The 20,102-nt window shown below is 42.4% G+C and overlaps 1 protein-coding gene across 3 annotated transcripts in view; it reads left to right on the top strand.

Moving 5' to 3' along the window:
• FMNL2 (formin like 2) overlaps positions 1-14,824 on the top strand; it is a 304,966-nt gene extending 290,142 nt beyond the window's left edge. The window contains exons 21-27 of one of the 3 annotated variants that reach the window (XM_040644915.1): positions 267-396; positions 2,707-2,870; positions 3,840-3,941; positions 6,372-6,470; positions 7,153-7,276; positions 10,875-10,921; positions 12,805-14,824. In XM_040644915.1, coding sequence (XP_040500849.1) covers positions 267-396; positions 2,707-2,870; positions 3,840-3,941; positions 6,372-6,470; positions 7,153-7,276; positions 10,875-10,921; positions 12,805-12,843 — 705 coding nt within the window. In that variant the 3' untranslated portion in view covers positions 12,844-14,824. Of the gene's footprint in view, positions 1-266; positions 397-2,706; positions 2,871-3,839; positions 3,942-6,371; positions 6,471-7,152; positions 7,277-9,192; positions 9,782-10,874; positions 10,922-12,804 lie in introns of those variants that run through there. The other 2 variants (XM_040644919.1, XM_040644925.1) reach the window with 2 other exon arrangements.
• Positions 14,825-20,102: the final 5,278 nt, after the last annotated feature.

The raw sequence follows: 20,102 nt of genomic DNA, 5'->3' as shown, positions 1-20,102 counted from the left end.
TGGAGGTGGGGTGGGGCGGTGTCGTGTGCATAGAGATGTGTGTTGGAATCGTCCCCCACATTGAACATATCCCCTGGTGGAGAAGTCTTGTGGTCTCTTTTACAAGTCAGTGGGCCGGTTTAGCAAAAAACATGTCCAGGCTTGACCCTCCTGTGGGGTTTTTTTTGTCTACTTTGGGGTGCTGTACTCAGTTACTCTGAGTGGGAGGACATCATCTGGGGGACAAGCTTCCCTTCCTCTTTAACCTGTATTCCTTTTGTTTTCAGCTCTTAGATACCAAGTCAACAGATCGAAAGCAAACACTGTTGCACTACATTTCAAATGTGGTAAAAGAGAAATATCACCAAGTGTCCCTGTTTTATAATGAGCTTCACTATGTGGAGAAAGCTGCGGCAGGTACTTGACTTCAGCTCCTCCTGTTACTCCTGGGTATCAGGTGCCTTTAATCACGGGTCCTGGGGAAACCACCCCGCACTTAACAGGTCTTCGGAACCCCTTTGGAAAGGGAAGGTGAAAACGTCGGAGGCTCTTGGCTGGAGTGCATAGGCCATGGTGTTGCCCACGCCTGGGAGCCGTAGTAGCTAGGGACACAAGGGAGACCTCTCTGTGTCCTCTGTGCAGAGTCAGGGCTCGACCTTGGGCAGCTTTCCTCTTCCATTCGATGTCCTTCTTAGTCTATTGCTGTTGTTGAAACACGAGCATGAAAATCTGAAAATCACCCCCTAAGAAACACTCCGGTTTGAAATTGTGCCGTCCCACTTGCCCCCGGGGGGCAGTTGCCAGCGTTGTACTTGCTCAGTACTTTCGGCTGTTATTTCTCCATAGCACTTATGCATTTTCCCGTTTTAAGTCATCAAGTGATTCTGAGGTAGCTGGGCTATAATAGGTACGTAATGGTATCCCCACGTTACAGATGAGAAAACTGACATTTTTAGAGGTTAAATTACTTGCCCAAGGTCACATGGGCAGAACGTGTTAGAAACAGGACTAGAACCCACATCTTCTCATTTGGTGTATTGTCTAATGTACCGTGTCCTGTCCAAAGACTGTTTGGCTAGAGAAAGGAACCAGGCGCACGTTGACCCCAGGGTTGGTTGCATCCTGGGATTCTCCCATTAGGATCTTAAACCCCGAGCAGCCAAGGTGTTATCATAAATTTATATTCCCGGGGCCTACTTCAGACTTAGCGAATTGATTCTTTGTGGGCAAGGCTTTCTGTGACTTCCTCACGGTAAATAGCTGCTCCTTTTGTGTTCTTACTACAGAGCACTCCGTATACTCTTTCATACCAGATTTCTCCAGTTTCATTATAACAGTTTGCGTGTCCATTTCAACCTGTGGATTTATGAGTATAATCAAGTTTTGTTTATAATTCCCATAGCCCCTAGCAAATTGCTGGGGAGCATAGGTAAATGAGTGAATGAATGAAGGAGGTGAGGTACGGAGATGATGTTGGGACGGATACTGAGGTGCCCCAGTGGAGGCTGAGAGGCAGGTGGGACTGATACTTTGTGAAGAGCTGTGCCCTGCAGGCTGTGACAGACCCACTCAGGGCTCAGGAGGCAGTGATTTTCCTCCTTCCAGGTTTCCCTTTGCCTAAATTGGGGATTTTTCATCACAATTCTGATTTTAAAAAAAGTTTAACAAAAATCTTTGGCCAATTTGTTTAACCCAAGTGAGACTCCCCGAAAGTGTCACTTGAAAAAAAATCAGTCGGGGAGGGTGGAGAGATGGAGGTCCTCTGGCTGAGTTGTTCTCTGTGTTCTCTCTCTGGTTGAGATCCCATGTCAGCTGACTTTATACCTTCAGTCCTTTACCCAGTCACTCCTTTGCTAATCCGGCGAGCCTCTCTGAGCCCCCGCGGTGTACTTGGCACTGCCCTAAGCGTTGAGGAGTCAAAGCTGGGTAAGACAGTATGAGTCTAGCAAGGGAAAGACCTGTCCTGTTGTATAATTCATCCATGTGCAGAGCAAAGTCGGGCAGCCAGGAGGCAGAGGGAAGGCCCGGACTTCCGTTGCAGCAGGCTGCGGGAACGTACCTGCCCTGGGAGGGTGGCTGCACTGCAGATGGAAAGGTTCCTGCTGAGAAATCCTTCCGAAGCAGGGAAGGCTTCCTTGACGACAGGAAGCTGTCCAAGGTTGCTTGCTTTCTAGTGGTCACTAGTACTAAAGTTTGATATCGAAATGCTACCCCCTGCTGGAGAGCCACAGAAATGTAAATGAGGTGAGAGTGTTAAGAGGATCAGGTCTTCACCACCACTACCCCCCCCCCCCCCCCCCCCACTCCCCCGCACAGTTATGGAGCAGTCTGAGCCTACAGACAGACCCCTAGGTTATCCTCTCCTGTAAGAGAAATGGAATAGTTGGGTATAGTCCCAGGATTTGGGGTCCATGATTGTTCTCTGAACCCCATTTTGGCCACCTCCAAGCTGCGCGACCCAGGGCAGGCCACGTAACCTCTTTATGCTGTTTGTTGTTGTTGTTGTTGTTGGCAAATTGGGCTGATAGTGCAAATGAATTAGTGCATATATAGAAGTTAAAGCAGTGCAGGGTAGTGAGCACTAATACATTATTCATATTGTAAGCTCTCTGCTCTGAAAGATCTAAGGCCCTTGAGTGATCCTGGCAATCCACTGAGAACTGGGCTTACCAGCCAGACTCCCTGTGGTTTTTGACATTGATGGGGACATTGCTGTCTCTACTTCAGTCTCCCTCGAGAATGTTTTACTGGACGTCAAGGAGCTCCAGAGGGGCATGGACTTAACCAAGAGGGAGTACACCATGCATGACCACAACACGCTGCTGAAGGAGTTCATCCTCAACAATGAGGGGAAGCTGAAGAAGCTGCAGGATGATGCCAAGATTGCACAGGTAAGTATCTGTGCCCCGGACACTCACAGGGTGTGATGGGTTTCCTTAAACGCACCTGGGTGCTGGCCTGGCTTTGGGGGAAAATTACTCTCTGTCTGCTGAGGGTAGATTTCTTCTGTAGCTAGTGACTACTGTGGATGGGATCTTTCTGAATATTGTACCTGTTCTGTTCATTGTCCTCTTCTGATGAGGAGTCTTCACCCTCTTCTCTAGAGGCCCTCCCTCCCCCCTTCCCCTCCCATCCTGCCCTCCCCTTTCACTCCTAGGCTCCCTCTGTGTGAGTCCTGTATTCATTTCAGCCAACATGTGTCCATCCTGTGCTTGGCAAAGCAGTGTCCTTCCCAGTGTGTTGAGTTTCCGTAGGCCTTGACCTTGAAATCTTGTACTACACTGGGGGTTAAGTTTACACACTTGAAAAACAGCCAAAATGGATTGCATGCCATCACAGAAGGGAAGGCAGAGTGTGGTCGGGACTCAGAACGCAGATGGGGTGGGATGGCTCCCGAACGAGGCTGTCTTGTGACAGAAAAGAGTTGAGGCAGAGACGTGAGTGCCCCTAAGGCGGGGCACCATAAGGAGCATTGAAGCAGCCGACTGGGATTGGAGTCTGAGCGACTTCTGAGATCCCTTCTAACCCATTGGTTTCAGGGAGTTCTGCCATGGCCTTAGGAAGCTCTTGAAAGGGGTAGTTCCTCATGAGTGAGTGAGCGAGTGAGAGAGAGAGAGGCGTGGAGAACTGCGGGTGGTCCCAGAGACGAATCCTGTGCGGCACTATTGCCCTCTGCTCACTTTGCCTTGGTGATCACAGGACATTGGAAGCCCTAGAGGGTTGTGGGGGCATGAGGGGGCCGCAGGAGAGCTGTGGCGGTGGCTGGATCCTCCCTGCTGCTCTGCTACTGCTCTTCCCCCAGGAGGTCAAGTTCAAATGCTGGACTTCTTGAAACTGAAGAGGAGTTTGCTTCTTTACAGGATGCTTTTGATGATGTGGTGAAGTATTTTGGAGAAAACCCTAAGACGACACCACCCTCTGTCTTCTTTCCCGTCTTTGTCCGGTTTGTGAAAGCCTATAAGGTAAACAGGAGCATGGGGTCCTTGAAAGCCTTCCTTGGCGTTGTTTGTCAAGTGGGTGTCCTCCCAGAGCTGTGTCTGAGTTTCTGCTGTTGTGCGGAGGCTTCCCCTGTTCCTTTAGGCAGCAGATCTGGGAGGTCAGCATGAGTCTGAACAGTCCCCAGTCCTGTGGAGGCTGCGAGGTCCTGGGGCCCTCAGCCCACCACGCTCCTTGTCTCCACCCAGCCAGGCCTGGGGCTCAGCCCAAAGGCAAAGGTTCTTGGCTGCCCCTCTGGGGCAAGTGAAGACACTCCAGGACCATCACTTCCTCGTTGACTGTTCACTCTTGTGGGCGGGGTGAAGGACTTGGAAACTCCAGGCTTCCCATGCAGTTGTTGGACAGGTGAAGGGAGTGGACTCTGGCCTGTGGCAAGGGTGCTGTAGCTGAGGTCAGGGACAGCCTGCTCATGTGTGTCCTGCCCAGGGCTTTAGGTCATCTTGACCAACATTTCTCTGGCATGGACTGAAAGATGTTCTAGGAAGGATGGTTGCTGTCTGTTTCCTCATCTGGAGCAGTAATGGTCCTTCCTTTAAATAGGTCATTTGACACAATCCAGAGCTATGGTCTTGAAAAAGCGTGTGACCCAAAGAGCCCTGGGCTGGAAGAATTTGTTCCTTGAGAAAGAATGCTGGGCAAGGGGCACATGGTGTTAGGGGTTGTTAGTGCACTTAGGAGACACTGCAGTCTGTGTTCTCCAGGGTTGTCTACGTATAACCTCGGTAACATTGGTGGAGGAAGGAGGAGTGTGATTGTACAGGGAGGAGGGATGTGTCTTCTTTTTAAAGATTTTATTTATTTTGAGAGAGCATGAACGAGTTGGAGGGGGGGGAAGAGAGAGTTAGAGGCAGACTCCCTGCTGAGCAGGGAGCCCGATGTGGGGCTCGATCCCAGGACCCTGGGATCATGACGTGAGCTGAAGGCAGACGCTAAACTGAGCCACCCAGCACCCCAGGTCATCTACATTTTTGAGAAACATCCTCTTGGCTATAGTGGGTCACTTCTCTAGCTCCAGAACCGTCCTTTGGCCTTTCCCTGAAATTCAGGAGTTTATATTATTTAGCTATCCGCATGGCTTCATGTCGTAGTGACATCACAAGCTATTTGCAGAAGGAAAAGTGAGGATGAGCCCAAACACAGCCCAGGGTCCATGTGTAAGACGCTGGGAGCCGTGAGGAGGTCTCTGGTCAGCAGCTGGTGCTAACTGTGGTGCTCGGGGTTCACTGGTAATGCTGGTGTGCTGCAGAGACGACACCCAGAGGTTCTTGTTATGTGCAGGGACCACATTTCTTCACATAGAGAATTGTAAGTCTAAGGTCTGTAGAGAATTTAAATTGTAGACTATGAGCTGGGTCTGGTTGGTCTCAAAGCCTGATACTTCAGCAGGGGAATGTGTAGAACAGAGGAAAAGGTGAAGTTTCCTTGGTGATCTGCGTGGGGTGGCACAGCTCAGAGCCTGTCAGCCCCTTCCGCATGATCGTTTCACCCTGTGGTCCTGTTGGCGGGCTCCGTGGGGTGCTTGTCGGGCAGCGACGGTATGGGAAGTTTTACTGGCCGTAGACACTACACCATGAATAACTCCCAGGCTGACGTCGAGCTGCAGACGTTGGGGTTGTAGGTTGTCATCCTCCTTTCCCTCCCCAAGTTTAGACCAGAATGTAACTTAAGACCAAGTAAAGGGCTTCAGAATGCAAACTTCATTCCTGATAATAGCTGGACTAGAGGTATGCATCTGTGAGCTTATACTCAGCCCTAAATTAGACCGCTGACGTATGGCTTCACAGTGAGACCGTTAGAGGTCTCTTTAGGGAGGCTGGCTTCAAAACAGAGCCCAAGAGGGCTGAGCGGAGGTGAGCCTGTTTTGATTTCTTGTTCCAAACTCATCACACTAGTCTCTCTGCGGCGCTGGGGAAGGAGTAAGCGGTGGGGTGAGACCCCTGGAGGAAACAAGAGGCGAGGGAATGGAGGTTTTCACCTAACAGTGGGCAAGAGGAGAGGAATCTGAGCTCCTGCTTTCAGAGAAACTGTAGGTAGGTGGACCGGTTCTGGAAGCAAAACTAACTCGCAGAAATCACAGAGCAGAGCTGCCAGAGGGATAGTTCCCATCCGCGTCAGTGGCATGGAGGCTGAGGAGCAGTGTGTGTGTTGGGGCAGGGGGTCCTCGGGAAAGGATCTCTGGACAAGGTACGTCGCGATGCTGGATTTTGAGGAGACGGGATAGAGACCGACAGGGAAAGCCCGGGTCGGAGTCCCGGATAGGCGTACCTGTGGGTCTGTCAGCTTCCCGTTCACGCTGCCTCCTGGCTCGCCGAGATTCTCCCGGCAACAACTTTAAAACACCTTGATGGCTGTCCTTTCCACTGCCATGACCTTGTGGCTCCTTTGACTTTGCCCAGCAAGCAGAAGAGGAAAATGAGCTGAGGAGAAAGCAGGAACAAGCACTCATGGAAAAGCTGCTGGAGCAGGAAGCGCTGATGGAGCAGCAGGACCCAAAGGTGAGAAGCCCCCCCCCCGCCCCCATGGCCTCGCGCCGCTTCGGAGCCAGCGGGGAAGAGGGGCCCGGCGCCAGATCTGCACACAGGCCTCACGGCTTCCTTCTGGGGCTGGGAAACGGGGCAGATGGATTTGTCCTTCGTTCCTTTGTTCCGCAAACAGTCGAAAGCGGTGCAGGGGCCGTGCGGCCTTTCCAGGTTTCTCGAGATCAGGGACTGACGTCTCAGGCGGCTGCGCAGTGAGGCGGCCTGATGATGAACTGCGCGGGGTCCGGGGAGGGCTCCCGGGGTCGCCGTGGGGCTGGCCTCGTAGCTGGCGGGCTTCCTGCGAGGAGCGAGGGGGGAGGATTCCCTGGAGGGAGGCGGCGTGGGTGAAGACCACGAGGCTGGCGGGTCGGAGCGCTCTTCTTCCCGAGCCTCTGCACCCGAGCTCGCACGTGGACGGTTGTCAGCCCCTGCCGCTTGTGGCCGGACGAGCCAGCCTTCCGGCCCGGCCAGCTGGAGTTGGGTGTGTTTTTCAGAGAAACTTCGTTGTCTTCCCAGAAGCTTTCTGAGTGTTCCTGTGAGCAGGATGTTGGGATGGTGCTGCTTGTTCATAATAGAACGCTCGGACACAGTTTGTATTTTCTCAAGCCTCCCTTAGGTGATGGCCCCGCTAATCTCTGCCATCCTTCTTTCTCCTCAGTCTCCTTCCCACAAATCAAAGAGACAGCAGCAAGAATTAATTGCAGAATTAAGAAGGCGACAAGTGAAAGATAACAGACACGTATACGAAGGAAAAGATGGTGCCATTGAAGACATTATCACAGGTAAGAGATACTTTCTGCTGGTGGCCCGTAGAGACCCCACTGATCCTACCCAGTTTGCAGAGTTTGCTGCTGCTTTGTCCAGGGTTTCCAAGGTCTTCGGGTGACTTGATGCAGATCCAGAATTACGTGGAGGGACTCCACGCTAGTGTTTGAGGTATATTTCTAGTAGCCTGTATACTGCCCGTCAGAAAACCCCAGCACTCTCCGAAAACTCTTTTTCTCATTATCATTGGAACCGTGCAGATTTCACCGGGCTCCTCCTCCTGATGGTTTTCCCCTGTCTTTGATTTGTTCCCCTGCTCCATTTTCTACCTTGTGGCCACTCCCATCCACCTGCCTGCCTAATAAGTACCACGGACAAGGCCCATTCAGAGTCATGTACTGACCACGGTCAGTGCAGGTTTTTCCAGCATGCTCTTTAAAATTAGCCTTTTCACTCGTTCAAAGTCACGGAACACAATAGGAAATCCAGAACCAGTGCTTTCATTCTGATAGGCTGACAGGCTTTCTAGCCCAGGATTGTCAGCTAGGAATGTGTGGTGCCTAACCCAGCTTGGTTCTTGCCTGACTAAGCAGTAGCCTAATGCTTGCTGCTTGAATCCATTCTCCAGAGATTCTGCATTCTCTTACAATTTGGGACAATAATTTGAGCCACTGTCCGTGGCAGTGGCTGCAAGTGACTTTCACATCTATGGCATATGAATACTGTTTTTTAGCTTCCAAGATACTTAACACTTTTTTATTGTAGAGAATTTTAAAAACACGCAATGTAAAAGTACAGAGAATAGCACGATGAGTTCTATATACCCATCATCTATTTTCAACTCATGGCCAGTCTTGTTACATGTCTGCTTCGACCTGCTCTCCATGCCCCAACCTCTGGGATTATTTCGAAGCAAATCTAAGACATACGGTTTCATTTAGTTATATTTCAGTGTATGTGTCCTCAAAAGATAAGGACTTTTTAATAAAGCAAACAAACATCACCAGAGGGTCATTATCACACACCTCCAAAACTAACTACTTTTTAACATCAAATACGCGGTAGTCACATTTCCTCAGCTGTCCTTATTTTTAAAAAATGTAACTCTTAGAATTTTGACTTCTCATTTTTTTGTGAATAGCTTCACATTATAGTTAGGGATTCCAAACGGCCAAAACCACCATTTTTTTTTTTTTTTTTTTCACCAGCTCAGACCCAAGAAAATAAAGTAGGTACATAAATCACTAAGAGGAAGTCAGTAAAGAGTTTCTGGCCCAGAGTAAAGCGGTCTCAGTTGTCAGTAGCTAGGTAAGTGGCTGATAAAATGCCCGTGTCTGCGTATGGCGTGCACACAGTCTGTACCCGTGGGCCTGCCCATAGCCATCGTTCACTCTGCAGTGGTTTGCACGTGGCCCCCAGGTAAAGTCCCTGTTGTTGAGCACCTCTCTGTTTCCTCGGCACTGAGGGAGCAGCTCTGCTCTGTGCAAGACGAAGAGCAGATCTTTTTGGGGTAAGCACCTATTTGCCTCAGTGCCACGGTGAGATTAGCTTGTAGAGAGGAGCATCTAGCCTCAAACAGTAAGAGTTCCTTTTCCATCCGTCTGTTTCTCCATCTGGGTGACACCTGGCTTGTCAAATGAGAGAAATGTATAGTTCCTATTTGCCTGATCTCATCATTAAGCTGTTATGGGAGGTGAATGAGTATCTGTTTACAGATACTACAGGTTTTATTCTCTTTAAAATATTTTCCATTTTCCACCCACTAAGCCCCAGATTGAGTAACTCTTTTAGACTTTATGAACTCACTTGGGTATAAATTGCCTTTCCCCGTTTCCAGGTACAATTAACAAAGCACTAACCGTGTACTAATGTGATAGATCCTGGCTTTTTACTCTCTTCTGTTTGTCTTATTTGGCTGTCATTTTCGATGCAGTGCTGAAGACTGTGCCCTTTACTGCTCGCACCGCCAAGCGTGGCTCTCGATTTTTCTGCGAACCTGTTCTCACTGAGGAATACCATTACTAAACTATTACTCTTTCTCACCTGATGCTCTTAAAAGGTTGCTACAGATTTTTTGACCTCTTATGTCCCTCTGTATGTCTGTTAGGGCCACCCAGGATGCTAGCATGGAATCGCCGTCTCCACCATGTTCTATTTTATGTTGCCTTCATACTGCATGGTTTTGCATGTCAATCATTACTGTTTACTCACTGCTGCTTTCAATATGTCTATGAATCCACATGCTATGGTGGTCTGAGTGTGTGTGAGTTGAATTAATAGAACTGCTTGTAGAAATTTTTAGAAAAATAGTATAAATAGAGCATTACTTTTGAGAATTAGCATTGGATCACCTAGGTTGTTTAAGACCTTTTGGGCTAATGTCTTTGAACACAAAATGTTAGTCGTTAACAACTACCATACCTAGTATTTATTGAGCACTTGCTGTGTTTTAATAGGTTTACAGATATTAAACCTCCTTTCTGTATTCAGTTAACATGCTTTGTTAATAAAATGAGCTGTATACAAGTGCTCAGGAACACAAAGTGCCCAAAAGTTGAAAAATGATTTGCAGAAGAAACTGTGAACTACACACAATTGTAAATTGGGTCTTTCTTAACTGTCTTATGCTGTCTACAGCCATCATCCACAGTATGCTGTAGCTCATGGTATAAGCAAAGAGCTCTTTAGACATAGAAGTCTGTATAAGTTGATATAGGCAATCCATAGCTTTCTACTCAGCCTCTTTTCCTTTTGAGTGTCATGCCCAAGTTCAGCTATCAGCAGTTCCATGTTGGAGCAAGGCTTTGAGGCAGAAAGTGAAAGCAAAGGCTTTAGGAGCTCCCCAGTGTCTTCTCTCATTTGTGCTTCTTCACTGTGACTCTGTTCCATGTCAAATCCATGGTATTTCTCTTGTGATGAGATCATATCTGGACCTGTTTTTTCGGTTAGGATGGTGGCAACCAGAAATACTAATAGCAAATACCTATTATTGGAAAATGCCACTGTTCTTAGACTTAAAAAAATTTTTTTTTAAGAAGTAACTGCCTGCCCTTGGTTCGCGATGGCTAGAAAAGAAACTTCTCTGCAGTGCACAGTTGATTAGAAAAGGGACAAGGGAAGCACATACTCCAACTGGAAATAGCCATTATTTAACTCCCATGCTGAGATTGACATGGAACAGGGTACATGTTTATTTTGTGGCATTAACTCTTCTGTGAATTGCACTTGTTATGAATGTTCCTTTGTCTCTGAGGCTATCAGAGGATGTGGTGTGTTGTTGCTTGCTCTGCAGTGTTCTTACCCACCAGTGCTTATTAACAAGGCTAGACACTGTCATCTACTGAGCTAATGTTCCTGTCAGTTTTGCTGCTGGACTGTCTATCATTCTGGAGCCAAAACTTCAAAGCAGCTTGGATTTGGGTGGTCAGCTGGGTGGGAAGACACTCTGATCTTTCCCTTGTTTTATCTAACACCTCTTGTATTAATGGCCTCCCACTCTTCCTCCTCTGTTGGCTAACATGCCGGGTATGTTAAGCACTAAGTTGAATTGCTTTCCATTTTCATCCCATTTTTACTTAACCATCATTTTGTGTTTTTGTTTTTTTTTCTGTTTAGCCTTAAAGAAGAATAATATCACTAAATTTCCAAATGTTCACTCGAGGGTAAGGATTTCTTCTAGCACACCGGTGGTGGAGGATACACAGAGCTGGCAAGCATCACTTTTTACTTAGCTTCCTCCTCTCTCTGTATGCAGATCAGTGGTTTCAGTCTATGGCTGAGGGTAATACTGGTGAGAGTCTGACAAGGGAGAAGTCTTTGTAACCTCACATTCCAATGATGTGAGGCAGAGCTTCTCTGTTGACTCTTTGTGGCCTGCTTCCATATTATCAAGTGTGATGGCTTGGGCGAGGGTATTCGCTGATGATTGTACTTGCTTTTGGTGCTAGGCTGTCCTTCCCCTACCTTTTTCTTGGCCTTTGAGTTAATCAGTTAACTCCTTTTGATCTGAAGAAGCAAATCCTGGCCAGGGAACATGATCTGTAGCTTTTGAAGAAAGATTTGGATCTTTAGAGCCAATTGTTCAGAAGACTTGGGAATCATAGAACTACAAGTCATTCCACATCCTTAACCAGAAGTGGAATTCTGAACTTCCCTTGCCATTTTGGGCCAGGAAGCGAAGGATAAGAGGATTAGGGCATGTAAAACTATTCTTCCCTTGAATTTAGAAGGAGTAAGGCAGAATGACTAATTCCGGGGAGTCAGGAATTGGTGGGGACGATGCTGAACCTGAGAGCATAGGTCCAGCACTCACTCAACTCATTTCTTTTTGCCATCTGAAAATTTGGGCTTAGTATTTTCCAAGGGAAGTCAGAAACCCTGTTTTTTTAAAAAAGTATATTTATATTATCAGATCAGGAAACTATTCAAAAGTATAAGTTGGGGGCTAAACATTTTGTAGGCAAGACATGACCCATTGGCTCCATTTTCAAGCTACTGAGTAGATAAAGGAATAAAAAAGACTCAACCTGGTTTAATTCTGTTGTTTATGTCTCCCCTTCCAAAGATAGAATGTTTCCTAACAGAAGTCAACAATACTAAGGGAAATAAATACTAACTAAATGAAACAGTGCAGGCGGAAAAGTACAAAGCCTGCCCTTACCCCATCAGAAGCAGCTTACCTGCTGGCTGGGCTACCTACCTTAAATATTCATCAAGAATGCATGATTTCATATTCAGAATGCTTACATAAAATAAAATTCCTTTGTTCATCCCACTGTATTCTGCTAGAACAGTGCCTGCTTGAACCAATATGCAGTGGTCGATTCATTCATTCAATAAGACGTTTTTTTAATGTTAGGCATTTTTAAACATTCTGTGCATTTGGAGTACAAATTGGAGAATGTTGTAAGGCCCAAACAACTTCTCCCCTCCAATGAAAAACAGAAATACTGGGTGGCAGGAGACAATGTACAGGAATGGAGTATTATTTTGATTTAATAATTGCATGTGTTTAGTGGTTAATTGAGCATTGTGTTTCACAAAATAAAAAACAGACCTCAGCTAATACTAATTGGATAAAAATAACGGAACCTCTGCCTACAAAATAAGCAGTGTCCTTCCTTGATTAAAATTCCAGATAAGATAAGACAGGGCAGTTGGTTTATTAATTTTGCGGTTTAAAATTCATTACACTCACTGATATTCAGGTTTCCAGAAAAAAAAGACAAAACTAAGCCACAGCTTTTTCCAGTTGAAGAAACATTTCAAAATAAGACTCCAGCTAGATTCTCTGGCCAGTGACAAAAACAGTCACCTTTCCTATATATTTTTCTAGAAGTTCCAGAATCGCATCAGTATTACATCCTGCTTTAAATATTGAGGGCGAAGTACATGTCTTTGGCTCAAATACTCAATGAATTTGAAGGGCCTGTTAGCTGACTCTTCTACACAAGCTGCTTTGATTGGCTGCCAGCTGACCTTTGTCTTGCTTAGACACATGATACTAAATGTTGCAATTATCTCATTGATACTCTCCTCTTTACAGATCTTAGAAACCAACCATACAGACGAGCCGATGCGGTGAGGAGAAGTGTCAGGCGGCGCTTTGATGATCAGAACTTGCGTTCTGTTAATGGTGCCGAGATAACCATGTGAACTCGAGACCTGCCTGTATGAGTAGAGAGTATGCGTGAATGAAACTTTCCACAAAAACTTTATGTGCTACCATTTAACTGCAACCTTGAACATTGATAAAATATTCTAAGGGCTCAGATTTAGCAAACACATAGGCTCTCCTTTCAACCTTTGTTAACAAGTGCCTAAAAGTGGAAGTACCTGCTCAGATTAATCAAAGCAATAGGGTTTGATTTGATTAGGTATCTTTTTACACCAGTATATTATCCGAGTTTTTAACCAAAATGTAAATTTATTACACTCATTATCTGCCATTGTGATTGTCCCATGATGGCACACCCTGGTTTCCTGATAAGTTGTAAATAACATGGATGCATCTGCTGTGGGTTTCCTTTGCTGAGATGTCTTTTAAGGAATTGATTTTGTGTTTTAGACATACCCATCAACTTTGTATTTTTAAGGGCTTGCAACATGGAAGAAGGAAAAAGTCACATGATAAGCTCCTGTCCATAACCAAGCCCCAGCAAAGTACAAACAGGATGCATTGCAGTGGCACAGAAGTCACTGAACTCTGTCTCGTTTTACATTCTACACTGCTGTGCTAGGGTATGATGCCCGGTGAAGAGTTCACCAGTACGAATGCAAGGATATGATGGCATACAAATTGTGTAAGATTTTTTTTTTTTTGCAGTACTGTGTTCTTCAGCTAGAGGCAGCTTTTAAAATAATGCAAATGTATTTATTAATTAGCACTAAAATTAACATCTCAGTAATCAGTATTAGAATTTCTGAGGACCATTATGGCCTATCCTGAGAACAGAAATTGGTGCCTTGCTAGCCAGGGAGAAGTTCACTAGCTCTGTCAAGCATTCAAGATTACTTCTGCTAGCTGGTAATGATAGTTAACCTAGCCTTATTCTCCTGACAATCGCAGGTTTTTTCCCCCTTCTTCCTCCTCCTCTTGTAAATTGGAGAAGATATATTTGGCATCATTGCTTTATGGGGAATTGCAATTAAATTGCTTGAAATTTACATTGGGATTAAGCTTAAATGATACATAATGAAACTAAACGGCCAACTAAGCCACTGTTACTATTCTTTCCTCTCTGGCAGGGCACTTGATCCATTCCAAAGTAAAAAACTGGACTAGAACTCTATGATTTGTACTTTTCATAATATACATTCTGCTTCTGGCTACCTTCTTGGTACATTACATCAATATATTAATTGTAAAGTTTATTGTATAGTATTTAACCACTGAATTTCTTATGTTGTGCTTATGTGAACTCCTTGGTGATGGTTCCATTTTCCTTGGATAATGTGTAGTTATATGATCTCTTTTTAAATGTACAGATATTTTGCTATAAAATTGGTGCAGTTTTTTATGGTTTTTACACTTTAATTCCCACCTAAGCCTCTGGGTAATATTGTAAATATTGTTTAAAAATGCATCAGCCTGTGCTATACAATCTGAATGTTATTTTAACTTATAGTTTTTTTTTAATATATATATTTAACTACAAGGACAGTTTTAGGGATCAGTTACCACATTTCACTTTAGCATACCTATTTACAAAAAATTACTTTTAAAACTGCCACCTGCTAGCACATTTTCATGAATGTGTACTTTAAAAAGAACATGCCAAGATTTTGTCTGTTAACATTGATTTTGATGAAAAAAGCAATTTGACCATGATACAAGTAGTTGGCCCTTTATGACAAGCAGCTCTTTTCCAAAGCTCAATGCTAATAAGCATATATTAAAATTGCCTATTTATTAATCTATAAATAGACGATAATGTTGGCATGTTCTTTTCTGTTTATTAATGGGCTTGCTTCTTAGCAATATTAGAAATGTTTTATAAAAAAGCAGTTCATGTTACTTTTCTGGTCTTTTCATGACATATGAGCAAATAAACTATTTACACTACTATCCTGTAATATGTTGTAGTCTTTCAGTGGCATACTTTAGTAGGGGTGGGGTGGGGGAGATACTGGTTTTATGTACTTTTATCTTCTAGAAGTTATATCTTGCTGCTTGAACTCAAGATACAAACTCTTGATCACTTGCTGTATGGAACATAAGAACCTAATAGATTTTGGTAGTGAGGGATACATCTCCAAAATTGTACTTACCAATTTATTGCTTCCAGAGATACACTGCTGTTTGGTGAAGATACCACCACCACCACTACCACCCCCAGATTTGTTTTAATGAGGATGTTGTGTGTTTATGGATAGGTTATGTGTTGACTGCCTAGAGGTAACCCTGCAACCAACAACTACAGTGTTTGGCAAGGTATGTATAAGCACTTTGGCCTCCGTTGCCCAAACACACTGATATTTTTAATGGTAATTCCAAATCATCAGACTGTGCAACATTCAGTATATTCTTTTTAGGAAAGCAAGGAAATATATTTTAGAAAAGTGAGCAAGTGGCTTAAAACAACTTAAAAAAATATTTTTGAAGATTCTATTTGAGAGGGAGAACATGAGTGAGTGGAAGGCAGAAGGAGAAGCAGACTCCTTACTCAGCAGGGAGCATGAAGTGGGGCTCAATCCCAGGGCCCTGAGATCATGACCTGAGCTGAAGCTAAGCCACCCATGCGCCCCCTCAAAACAACTTTCTTACAGAGGCACAAATTAGTTTATTGTATTAAGTCTTTGTTACCAATTCAGTGCTCTTCTTACTGCACCAGTTATACAATGTAGTTGAAGCTTTATTTTATAAAGGGGGGGGGGGGAGTTAAATGCCAGTTAGTAAAATTCTCTAGTTTGTGCCTCATGGTAAAAGAAATAATATCTTTAATATTCTATAAATTCAAAATGTTTTTAAACCCAAAGCACAGCAGGAAGTTCAAATGAGATGGATACGGTTAGGTATGGGGCATTATATACCATTAATATCCACTCTGAAAGATATTTACCAGTGACTCAGAACTAAATCTCATTTCCACTCCCGATCCTTTTAATTTTAATCCACTAAGATTCAGTGAATTACCCAAGTGACCCTGCTGATTCAACAACGCTTAGCACAGAATGGGACTTGATACTCATCACTGACTGACTGTGGTTCGACATTTTGGGTTTTGTAAAATTATCTTTTTACACTGCAAAATATACTCTAAAATAGCTTTATAATTCACATATCTATTAGTTTTAATATTTGATAAAACAGCTCTTAGCCGTAAGACATTTTTAAAATTTTTATCAGAAATGTCTATAAAGATCAGCTCAGTATACACAAAGATTAATCTGAGTTTTTCATTTCTTTTAAAATACCCGATCTAATTCCAAGAAAAAATTTGAAGAAACAAATGCATGAGGTGTTGATATACTTTCTTTGATCTAATTTTTTTATAGAGAAAATCAAGTATTACATTGAGGAACAATGTGGACATCTAGCATCTCACAGCACAGAACTGCTGCATGTAAGGAGGGGTGCTTAAAGGAAAAAGTTGAAAGAAATCCAACTTATAAAAGATGCCATTTTTTCTAATAAATTATATTTATTTACAAAAGGTCTAATTTTATATAACTATGGTTCTTTACATCAGAACAATATATAAACAGAAGAGAAAATCTGGTAATTACAAACACAGAAAATAGAAACCTGTTCCACCTTATTACTCACCTTTCAGAACAAATCTTCAGTTTAGTTGTAGAGAGGCAGGCAAGAGAACAAACCTACCACGTTTCAGGCAGGACCAAAATAAAGGAATATTTATAAATAGCACATTTTAGATACCCCAAGGAACAGCATAAAAGGGCATCAAGAAACAGCTTAGTTGGATTATGATCTGATTAGGCAGCCACTCTGTTTCAGTCTGTGAATGAAAACTGGAGTGGAGGGTTGTTAGTTAGTTCCCCTGAAAGGCAAACATCACCTAGGCCATTACACCTGGGGCAATTACCAATCATTAACAATAACTAGATGGCCTTGAAGTGTAGATCATATTGAGTCTTGAAAGCAGTTTTAGTAAAGTTTTTTGAAAAGCACAGAAAATCTACAATTAAGGAACTTACTTAAGCCAGGGAGACTCGCTAAATATAATGAAGGGCTAGAGGGAGTGTGCAGGTACTTGCAGCAGAATCTTCTCACTTCCCACAGCTCACCCCTTGTTGGAAAAATAGCCTGAGATGATTAGTTCTCAATTTAGAATTCGGGAATTTTCCTGCTGTTTCCAAGCATGGCCTAACTCTGACCTAGCTAAACACTAGCTCTTCAAACAGAAGTTACCACTTTTAAACTATGTATCTTTATGAAAACTACATTTCAAATCATCACAAGGGATTTCCTTTCCTACTCAGAAACCACATGGAAGTGACATGTTCTCACTAACAAGCTTTTGGAAATTTCTGTAGTAAAAGTTTAGAGCCACTAGATCTTATCTTCAGTGCACTTCAATTATGGATGTGGCTTTAGTTGTGGGTTAGTACAGTTTATTGCAATGATGCTTTTTCAAGCCCTGTAATACAGTTGCTGGGTACCATGGATGCTGGATGAGTGTATCTGTCAACTATTTTACATTCATTCAATATATGCCTACAATGTGCCAGGCACTGTTCTAATCCATAGGATACTGCAGTGAATGAGACACAAATCACTGTCTCCAAGGAACCTGACCACCATTTAAATTTAAAACAACTGAAAAACCTAAGAGCAAGGTAAGATTTAATAAAGAAGGTAAGAATAAGACTGGTATATGCCATTACCAGAACCATAAAGTAAAATTGTAAACCTATTTAGAACACAATTCCATGAAAAATTACTCATGACATTATTTTGCTTTTCCTTTATTTAAAATAAGTGGTTTTACTTAAGAGAATGTAAAAGAATTAAAATTGTACCTGATACTGAGAGAGATACATCCCCAAGGGAAAAGAAAAGTCTGATTTAAGATAAAAGGAATTAATGTGCTTTGCCTCATTTTGCTTTTAGAAATGTTTATTTGGTTCCTTAGTTTTGTGATTTACATTTAAATTACATAATATTCTTAAATATTCTATAAACTTATAGCATTCATCACTCTTCCCTGGGTACTATTTGATTAGAAACCGTTCTCTCTCAAATAGCATCTAAGCTTAAAAACAAAACAAAAAACAAAAACCTTTATATGGCTACCCCTTTCTGGATGCAGAAAGAAAAGTGGCTGCCTAGTCAGCACTGAGTTGACCATTAACACTGGAAGAAACCAGGATCACCTAGGCAAATGCTTCTTAACACAGAATACAGGCCCTTTGGTAAAAAAAAAATTATGGACCGTCTTTCCAGAAAAACGTACAGAGATGTTTCAGTTATTACAGTTTCTTCACTCTACCACTATGAATTAATAAGGCCTTACTCTAGGCCACTTTTATTTTATAGCTGTATTAAAATAAGGCCCAATTAGCGAAAGTCAAACTGTGACATTGATCATTTTCAAATTTACTGGGAGGCATAAAAAGTGTAGTTTTTGTTGAAAAACATGAATAATCTGTATTTTGAAGCTGCTTTGGGTAATAATAATGAAATAGCCTTGCTGTGTTTAAAAAAAAAAAAAAAGGACCATTGCTTTTATTTAAAAGCACTGAGTTATTTAAACTTGGGAAATTACAAAGAATTCATCATACTTGACTAACTTTTCACACAAATTCAATTTTCCCCTACAGGAATTACTGGACTGGGAGAAAATAAAAACACCAATTAGAGATTCTGATTTTGACTATTATGTTATTAAATGTATTAGTAAATTTAATCCAATAATTCATTAACATTAATGATATAGAGGGAAGAAAAATCAACATTTACCGAAGAGTCTGATGCTTAACTGAAACGTAGAACTTCCCCTTATGTGAAAATAAACATACTTTCCTGTTCGAACACATTTGTTCAAACTCCTTTTTGAACATGTTTAACTCTAATAGAACCAATATTCTAAGACGTTTCAGCTTTTACCAGACTGAACATTTAGAAACCTAATCCTATAGGTTAAAAATATTCACATAGAACTCTCGTAACAAAATCTTCCCATCACCTGTGTCTTTAGACTGTACAGTACCTTTTGGTAACTAAATCCCATTTGATGGCATCATTTAAGGTAGACAAGATTATAGTCACTTCAATTACATCTTTTATAGTAACGTTATATTTTGAGTTGCCATTTATTCAGTTTTGTTTTTAGGTCAAATAATCTTCATGGATGACTATAGAGAAACTTGAATTTGTACTGTAGGAATTAGAGGTGATAAGATGACTATCTCTAAGAAATACAGAAATCTATTTTGAGGACATGCTAAAATATATCAACTTTTTATTTAAATAGAAAAATTAAAACTTCAAAGTTGCCCTTAAAAAAAATCATTCATGGAATTAAAATATTAGATTCTAAATTCTCTTATGAAACACTACTAGTATTTCTGCCAATATCATATGCATTTTGAAGATTTTGCCACTGACTTCCATGTCAAGTGTTTGACCTGATTAGCAATATTAACGAGACCTATGAAAATTAAATCTAGGCAACTCCCTATTGCCAAAGTTATATTTTTTGGTTCTAATATACAATAAGAGACTAACCTCAAGCAAGCAACCTGATTACTTCACATCTTCTAAGGATAGTGATTCTCATTTTCCACAGTCATGTCCGTTTTCACAGCAGAAAAATGACTTGGCAGAGAGAAGTTCAGAAATAACTCCCTGCCCCCCCTTTTTTGAGGCTTTCAACGGTGGATGCTAGATTTAATTGAAACGGGAAAGAGTAGTCCTGGTCGTTTGAACTTCTCAAATTCATTAAAATGGTGAAGGAAAAATAAAATGAACTTTTTTGTTCTTCTAAATCCCACTTGAACTAGGATCGCTCGAAGTGTCCAAAATAAAAAAAAAAGTCTAATGCCAAAGACTATGTGCTAAAATTTACTTATTAAAAAAATCTGCACTGAAGGAAAATAGTATAAATTACATTACCAACCTTCAAAAGTTAGCATGTAAAGAGTATTCTAGCTTCAAACCATTGCCTCTCTAAAGTCTTCTATAGGAAATTTGTAGATCAAAAAAATTACAGGGGCCTCAAATGTACTGATTTATAATATTCTTAAATATTAAAAAGGGAAAGTAACCTAGCTATGTGGGTAAGATGAAGCAAAATTTCAAGGATTTAGTATCTTTAAATGATCATACAATTTTTTTTAGAGCTGAGCAGTTTAAGTAGAAATAAATACTAGTACACG

This window comes from Ursus maritimus, unplaced genomic scaffold (genome assembly GCF_017311325.1).
Source record: "Ursus maritimus isolate PB19 unplaced genomic scaffold, ASM1731132v1 scaffold_1, whole genome shotgun sequence".
Taxonomy (NCBI): domain Eukaryota; kingdom Metazoa; phylum Chordata; class Mammalia; order Carnivora; family Ursidae; genus Ursus; species Ursus maritimus.
Note: the sequence above shows the minus strand (reverse complement) of the source record. Positions and strands in the feature narration are given on the sequence as shown.